Source organism: Lottia gigantea (assembly GCF_000327385.1).
Source record: "Lottia gigantea unplaced genomic scaffold LOTGIsca_13, whole genome shotgun sequence".
Classification (NCBI taxonomy): domain Eukaryota; kingdom Metazoa; phylum Mollusca; class Gastropoda; family Lottiidae; genus Lottia; species Lottia gigantea.
Genome location: NW_008707425.1, coordinates 1,379,211 through 1,388,430, shown reverse-complemented (window position 1 = coordinate 1,388,430; position 9,220 = coordinate 1,379,211). Strand labels below are relative to the sequence as shown.

Here is a 9,220-nt window from a genome sequence, read left to right as displayed (position 1 = left end):
AGAAAAAGGGATATTACTCTGCATATTCATTATAAACCAAAATTGTGAGATTAGCGTACCTAGGTCTTGTTAATAAAGTTTCTTCAAAATGAACAAAAACACAACCTACATTAATTCGAACTAACCGCTTCGAAATCAAATTTAGGAGTGAACTTGAAGAAGACCGTGACATCTTTCAAATTTCATTTTAAAATTAAATTAAAGGTAGTGAGACTCGTTAATACAATACATTGGCTAGGCATAGGAAGGAAGAGAATACAAACTGTGATTATGTGGGATGTGCTCTTTAAATACATGCAGTGTACACGTGGACATGTATACTATTGTAAAACATTGTTTTATGGTAAGTACATTGTATATGGTAATGACTGACCGAGTGTTGCCTTCATATTCGACGTCATTGTACCCGGTTATTCGTCGATTTGAATGTCCCGCTAAGTGACGAATGTGACATTTTTATTTTATAAATTTTTGTTATTGGGCAGTTGAGCAAACAAGTAACTCAAAAACTGTTTCTCTGATCAAGTTTAAATTTTTTGACAAGAAAAAAACTTGTTTTGTGAATCGTTTTATGCTTCTAACTGAAAAACATAAAATTCGCATATTCGTCGGTTTGCGAGAATGACGACGTTATGTGCCCGGGATATTAGGGCTTAGGGCAAAAGAAATGAGGAGAGTATTTTTGACCAAAGGCTAGTTTGGATAGGAAGCATAACAAGAACAAGACCGTATTTTTGAAAAGAACTCATTTTACTTGCAAGGCTTGACAAAACTTGCTAATCAATTTAATTGTGAACATAACATAAAATATGCTCTAGATATATTCTAAAATTTAACTATGAACAAAATACTCAAATGGATTTATGTAATTCGACAATGGACTTAAACAACTGATAGAATTACAGATCCAAAATGTCATCTATTCCAAGATCTTTAAGGCACTTATTTGTCCTGTTCACAAAAAAGGGTCCAAGAATGAGGTAGAAAACTACCGAGGCATCTCTTTACTTCCAGTTATCAGTAAAATACTTACAAAACTTTTAAATAATAGACTAACTAATTGGTGTGATGATAATGGTACTATTTACGAAAATCAAGCAGGTTTCAGGCGAAATTACTCTAAAACTGATAATATATTTACCTTACAAGGATTAATAAGCAAATATTTATCAAAAAAAGGTGGACGATTCTATTGTTTATTCGTTGATTTTAAAACTGCATTTGATGGAATCATTCCTGCAAATTTGTGGCACATTATTTATCAGAATGGTATCCATGGAAAAATTGTAACTCTCATTAGGGATATGTACTTGAAGGCAAAATCATGTGTACTCACTCCAGAAGGTATAACGGAACTATTTATGTGTAATATAGGCACCAGACAGGGTTGTATATTAAGCCCACTTCTCTTCTCAATTTACATGAATGTCTTAATCGACGACATTGAGAAGGACGGTTGCAAAGGTATATACTTATCGAATTCCAATTTAAATCTCTGTTACCTACTTTTTGCTGACGACATTGCAAACATGTCAGACACTGTGTCTAATCTACAAAATCAAATAAATAGCATTGAGCAATATTGTGCTAAATCCCATATGAGACTTAACATACAAAAAACCAAAAGTATGGTTTTCAGAAACGGTGGCCCTTTAAGACATTATGAAAAATGGTCATATGATAACACATTGCTAGACACTGTATCCCAATATAAGTACTTAGGATTAATATTTACACCAAAATTGATATGGACTTCGTCCAAAGAAACCTTAGCATCACAATGTAAAAAAGTCATGATTATTCTTAAAAGTCTAAATGCCAAATGCAATGGTCTGTCATATGACATATCAATTCAAATTTTCGATAAAATGGTTGTACCCATTTTAACTTACGGGGCTGAAATTTGGGGATTTGAGTTTTCCCCTGTGATAGAACACATCCAGATTAAGTTCTTAAAATACATCCTGAAATTACCTAAGCATGCGTGTAATGCAGCTGTTCTGGGTGAATGTGGCCGCTTCCCGATGTATACCCTATATTATACCAAGTTGATTAAATATTGGTTGAAATTACTCATAATGCCTGAGCATAGACTACCCAAACAAGTCTACGATATGCTTTATATTTTGGATCTTAATGGTCGACGCTCATGGGCTACTAAAGTACAAAAATTGTTGTTTGAATATGGTTTTGGATATGTCTGGATGGTCCAGACATTAGATAATGTGAATAAATTTTTGTATGTATTTAAACAAAGGGCCAAAGACACTTGTCTACAATAATGGCACAGTAATATTCTTTGTAATTCAAGATTAGAACACTATTCATATTATAAAGTAACTTTAGAACTAGAGCAATACCTAACTAGTTGAACTATTCATTACAAATATAAGAAAGCACTATGTAAATTTCGATCTGGTTGTCACAATCTTATGATATTGGAAGGGTTATCGAAAGATATTCCATATCCACTGTACAATTATAATATTTGAATGTTTATAAACTTACCTTTACAGTGTGTCTTAAAAACATGTTAATAAAGATTATTATTATTATTAGATCGTGTCATATTCCTTGGACACTATGTGAGCGCTGATTGGTTTCTGCTATCCATGAATCGCCAGACACAAAGACTAAAAAGCAAGTCCGGGCTTTTCCAGGACTGATCAACTTCTATAGAAGATTTATCCAATGGTATGCATTGAAAGCTGAACCTCTATATCAGCTCTACTTTCAGTTGTTTGACAGATAATTTGTTTTATCATCCTCTTTGCAGGAGTCATTGTTAATACACGGATGCCATTGGAGGTGTCCCGTCATAGCCACAAAATGGGGAAGAAAAGGTAATAAGTTTTACTGGTAATTCTCAAGACCTACACAGAGAAAGTACGCTTAAACAACTTAGTCACATTGCAACTGTTACATAGGTGGTGTCGATCAACAAGTTGCCTTGTGGTGGTTGTGGTCACTGTACTAAACTCCGTGTAGAATGGGAAAGATCCGAAGAGGGCGTCGATGATGTTGTTCCATTGGCAGTACGACAAATCCCTCCGGTCGATGTTAAGTACACAGTGTCCCAATGGTAATCATTGGCTTCAGTGCTGAACAGAAGAAAAACAAGCATCTCCAGATTGGATTTCAAGATGAAGAACCTGACAATCAGCAAGAACTATTCACAATCTCCATTTAAGTGAAGATGACTTATTCAAGGTCACCGGACTTTCACACGCCGATCGAAATCGGAACCCACGACAATTCAAATATTGGTGATTTAACGTATAAATCAATTTTCTCTAAATTTCAATCATGTTTTAATGGCCGTATCTTAAAAATCAATATATAGTGTGGTGAAAAGCTGTGTCCGAATAAACTGTGTCTTAGCACATACTTCTTTGATATTTAGGTGATGTCTCAAATAAGGCAGTTTATTATCTCCCATCCTGGTTCATATAGGCATCCCTCAGTCTCGGAAGAATATTTGAGTTGATGGGTGTTTTCTGATACAGCGTGGGGTAACAATCGTATCATACAGGTAGATGCCTGAGCTCTGAGTCAGGACGAGAGCGTGCTGAGCTGGTTGTGCCAAGATAAACAACTCCATGGACGAAATCCAGTTTATGTTCATTAATCAACATTATGTTCAATGACTTGTGTTTTTTTTCAAGCTTGTAGTAAAGCCGAAATCTTTACAGTCACTGCTGAAGCGAGTCATGAGCTTCTAAGAAGATGTCACGCAGGCACCCCAAATGGACTTCTGGTCTCGTTCTAGTCTTGTGAAGTTGAAGTACTTTCCGTCTGACCTATTTCTGACGTACATACCTTCAGCTATTGTACCAAATGCGTACTTCATCACCGCCACAAAGGATATTGAAATATTGGTGATTTAGCGTATAAATCCATTTTCTCTACAAAACAAAGATCGAATTATCGATATCACGTCATAAATATTGATATGACCGAGAAGTAGAGTATGATAAATATTTCATTGTTTGTGTAGCTTCTTATCTGTATGCATCAGTAAACACGTTTATATTGTTGTAAACAAGTATTAGATTTAAATATTTTACAATTTTAACCTGTGTGCTATTGTTGACCTCCAACTGACCAACTTCGTGTATTACTCTATTCAGAACTAAATATGTTTTTGTGTAGCTTCCAACCCCCTATGCAAACAAGAGTTTTGCGGACCTTGCTCGTTTGAGATGGCAAATCTTAAACTACAAATTGCGTAATGCAATAATACAAATTGCGTAATGCAATTTGAATATAACAAAAGAATTTAAAATATATACAAAGCCATCGAAAAGATGGGAGATAAAATTCCGCCAACATGTAACTGAAATAAGCTTATCTTATACTACACTAAGCATTAGATAACATATTTACTTACAACCGAAACTAGATACTAAACAACTCATACATAATTAATAAACATATAATTCATTAACGCATTTACAGAGGTGAAGGAGGGGAGGTGGGCGGCAATCAAAATTCAAATTTCTTTAGGCCTTTGAAAAGTGGCTTGCTTCAACAAAGTCACGATTAAAAAGGCCTAATATGGGAAGTAACTCTGATATTCCTATAATTGAACACGGGGACGTAACTCAATAACGATAGTTTCCAGACTACACAAATGTATATATTCCATATTATGTATTTGTGTAGCTTCCAACCCCCTATGCAAACAAGAGTTTTGCGGACCTTGCTCGTTTGAGATGGCAAATCTTAAACTACAAATTGCGTAAATGTCATTTATTCAAATTTAAGATAAATGACGATAACAATATGCAAATAAATTGTAATGCAATTTGAATATAACAAAAGAATTTAAAATATATACAAAGCCATCGAAAAGATGGGAGATAAAATTCCGCCAAAGTCATCACGTTAACGTGAAGACCCACCCATCCAAGGTCCGCAAAAAACTCAAAACACACACGCGATACAGTTTGACCAAAACAGATCTTGACCCTAATGACCAGCCTCGCGCTGACGTCTTAAAGGATGCAATTATTCAAACCCATAAGTAGTAAATCATTTAAAACATCAATAACAAAATGTGTTAAAATCTAAATAAAATATTATAGCGTCTAAACATATGCCTACAACAATGTTAGCGGAATACCTTTGATCACTGGACCTCGATGCCACCCAGGAAAAACTGATATTTTACTCAGAAACCTGTGCTCATACGTAATGCAAAGAGACCCTACAAAGCTTGCGCTGAGCGAACGCATTGATACAAATTCCACATAACATTAACTGAATTGCATTACGCTACCCACATATTGTGGAACAAAGCTTTCCTTCAAAATGGAATATTGTGACTAACCTTCCGATCTGACGTAAAAGCTTTGGAACTTATTGACACATTAACAAACTTAAAAACTATTAATATATTCAAAAGTTCAGGCTAACCCTGGCACTTGAGACTACAATGCAAAACTCATACACAAAGATTAGGAACACGAATATAATTTCGTACTGCTGATGAATTCCACCGGCCGAACCTACGAATGGCGTCCTCTGAATGACCGTCAATAAATGCACTACTCGCGGCGCCAATTCTAAACGAATGCGATTTGTAAAGCTTAGGATTCAAATTCAAGAATTCTAAAATATTTCTCAGTTTTTTAGTTATGAAAGAATACGAAATTGGAGATCCATCCATTAATTGAAAAAGTGGGCCAGTTTCATGAGGACATAAAATTAGATAAGCATGTAAACAGATAATTGGGCATAAACTTGAATCGCCAGACATTGCTGATATATGAATGCACACAGGAGATGTTGATTTTTTATGCTTAAAGTTACGTAAATTAAGTTTTAAACCAACAGGTTTATCACCTGTATACTCAAATTGAACATCCGAGACTTGAATTACAAAGGATGGATCCTTGTTTGATTTCAAGCATATTTCACCCATAAGAAGAAAGGCTGAAAATGCGAGAGTAAAGATGGCTCTAATCAAAATTTGGTGAGAATGTAGGGATACGACTATTATCCTACCAAACGCTTCAGCAATCCCTTAGTAATTGGAAGTCGACTATCTGTAGAGGGTTTCAAATTTTGGGCACCTTTGATAAATTTCCTAACCAAAAAGGAATCGGACGGATTTTCGAGAGAAGATAATTTATGCACATACCCTATAGCAGATGCTGAAGAGGCAATGGTGCTGGGAGCATACCCAGAATCAAATAAAAATGCCAAAAAATTTATCAAACAAATCTGAGTAATCGGCAACAGTGTAGGATAATTTCTATGATGACAAAATTGAGTAAATTTCAACCAATAATTTTTGTAAGAGGTCAATGTCGACGGTGACATTGCAGATTCCAGGATTTTACAAGCGACTCCATCTAAACCGACAAAAACTCCAGTGGAACGGGAAAAGGCTCCGAATCCAAATAAGGTGCTATTTCCCTGGCTTTCTGAAACATCAAACGAGATAAAGAGTCACTCAAAGTATTTATTTTCCCGGGGATGTGTTGATTTAAAAACAATATTATGAGTAAGGGTAGTAATAACTAATCTGCGAACGAGGCGCATCATTAGCGGACACTTAGAGGACATTTTATTTATGACAAACTTGGTGCTTTCGTTATCGGTTAGAAAAAGAATTTTGTGATTTTTCATTAATGCTCCCCACGTTTCCATAGCAACTATTATGGGAAACAGCTCCATGGCATTGATGTGCATAAATCTCAATTCATTGGACCAAGGAAAAGCGAACCATCGAGAACCGAAAACTGCCGCGAACCCTTTGGTCGACGCGGCGTCTGTATACAATTTGATAGTATCTGAAGATAACCAATTGTCGTTCAGAAACATACATTTTCCGTTACAATTGTCTATAAAAGTTAACCAAGCATGTAAGTCTAATCTTGCATCCTTATTCAGACGAATTTGATAATGAGGTTTTGATATACCTCTGGTTAAATCAATTAAACGCCTTAAAAACGCACGACCAGGAACCACAACAGACGCAGCAAAATTGAGGAGTCCTATTAGGCTTTGGAGTTCACGGAGTGACACTTTTTTTCTGACTTTAAAACGTAATAACATTTCACGAATTTTAATTACCTTTTCAGGTGGGAGGCGACTTAACATTAAATCGGAGTCTATTTCAATACCATAGATCGTAAGTCTCGTTGTGGGCCATACAGTTTTTTCAGGTTTAAGAGGCAGTCCAATAGATGCCGCAAGAGAGGAAAAGTTATTAAGGGACTGCAAACACAATTCTGATCCTGCTGGACCAGCTAGAAAGAAATCGTCTATCATATGGCTAACATGGGCACCATGTTTATTGGTCATAAACCAGTGCAAAGCGGAACTAAACCGTTCAAAGATCTGACAACTTGCACTTAAACCCATGGGCAGACACATATCAAAATAATATTTTAAATCTTTGCCATTTTGAATGGTGAAACCCAGTAACTCGTAATCGGAGGGATGAATTGGTATCTGACGATAGGCATCGAGAATATCGCTTTTGGCCATGAGACACCCTCGGCCCAACATTTTGACAATAGAAATAACGTCATCGATAGAATCGTATGCAACTTCCGTGAAGCATTTGTCAATGAAGGAATTAATCGAGTTACCATTCGGAAATGAAAGATCGTGAATGACTCTATAGGAGAGTTTTCCGTCTGCACTAGATGACTTCGGAACGAGACCAAGAGGTGAACAAATAATACTCTTAAAGGGAGGTGCTGAAAAGGGGCCCCTAATCCGACCAGCAAAAGACTCTTTTTCTAATTTCTGAACGAATGCCTCTTCATTTTGATGACAAGAATTATGATTTTTAGACACACGGAATTTTCTTTCGCCATTAAACGGAATCCGAAAACCTTCCTGGAAACCACGCACTAGGAAGTTCTATAGAATCATAACCATCAAGAACATTATACAATTTATGAGGATTTATCGGCGTTGGTAGCCTGTGGCTGTGTGTTTTGTTTGCGAGAGGCACGAAAGGAATTATTCGAAGATTGGATTCGTTCAGAATCGTCCTGATTAAAACTCTTAGATACATCTGTTCTAAAACACCTAAAACGAGGATGCTTGCCACCACACTTCAGACAGAGATGATTGTACGTACATTTTGTACGCGTACAACAGTTTTTCTGATTAAAGGCGTAACACATACGTTTTTGCTTTGGAGGTTCGATATTTTGAGAACGGGCTCCGTAAAGTGTTGTGGCACGCAGCCAAAGTTCAGAATGCATAATTCCCCACTGAAGTGGCTGAGACTGCATGTGATTTCTAAAAGATGAATCATAAAATAAAAATGCCTTTTGGCCATAAGATTTACTCAAATCCTGTATGAGTGCAGAATAGGCTAAAAGCCCCGAATACGAATTTTGATATTTCTGCAAATATATATCCATGAAAATGTGGAATGATTTGAGCCAATTTTCTATGTTTAGCACCTTTGACTTAGGTTTTGAAACAATCTTTAGAAGTTTGTCATTTCCAGAGTTTTCAATATCGATATTGAATCCTTCAGATGGTCCTTCAGGCAATAACGAGGAAAATTCTACAAAAACTTTCTGCCAAATACAGGATTTGAGCTTATCTGACACATGGGCAGATATACCCAGATTATAAGAAAATATAGGGTTAGAAGTAGAGGGATTGTTCCCAATACTCAAATCAGAAGTACCTGATATATTCCCATCCGAAGATAGGGTAGACGGTATATCTTCAGATGATATAGCCCCCGCTTGTTGATTGGATACCACTTCACCAACTGCCAAAGTTTGAAGAAGACCATGGTTTGAAAGTTTATTAAAGAGTTTATCCACAATTCTATCCTCGGCTTCTTGGGAGAGACTGCATACATGAAGTCCACCATCATCTACTGTAGATCCACCAACAGAACTACTAGATCCTTCAGCGATGTTACTAGATCCACCATTTGACCTTTTCTTCTTAGAATTAGTACTCAAAGGTAATCTGGATTTCCTTTTAGAAACTCTTGGATTGGTTGGTGCCGACATCTAGATACTTCTGAAAAATAGTTGATTTCAGCATGAATTCTCTTGAAGAGAAACGATGCACCGATGTACACAATCAGCATTGTGGCCTTAGTAAAAGAATCCACACCGCCATATCTGCAACTGGATTTGCGCCCACATGACTTCAAGAGAATCCATGTTTCTGGTGGTATTTGGTATCTAACAAAAACGGCGTGCAGTATATGCACCAAGGATAA

The 9,220-nt window shown here is 36.4% G+C and overlaps 1 protein-coding gene across 1 annotated transcript; it reads right to left on the bottom strand.

Annotated features, from left to right (window-relative positions):
* Positions 1 to 7,916: 7,916 nt before the first annotated feature.
* On the bottom strand, positions 7,917 to 9,005 carry LOTGIDRAFT_157141 (hypothetical protein; the record flags this gene model as incomplete). Its single annotated transcript, XM_009048914.1, has 1 exon — positions 7,917 to 9,005. The coding sequence occupies one exon, from the start codon at positions 9,003 to 9,005 to the stop codon at positions 7,917 to 7,919; it is 1,089 nt and encodes a 362-aa protein (XP_009047162.1).
* Positions 9,006 to 9,220: the final 215 nt, after the last annotated feature.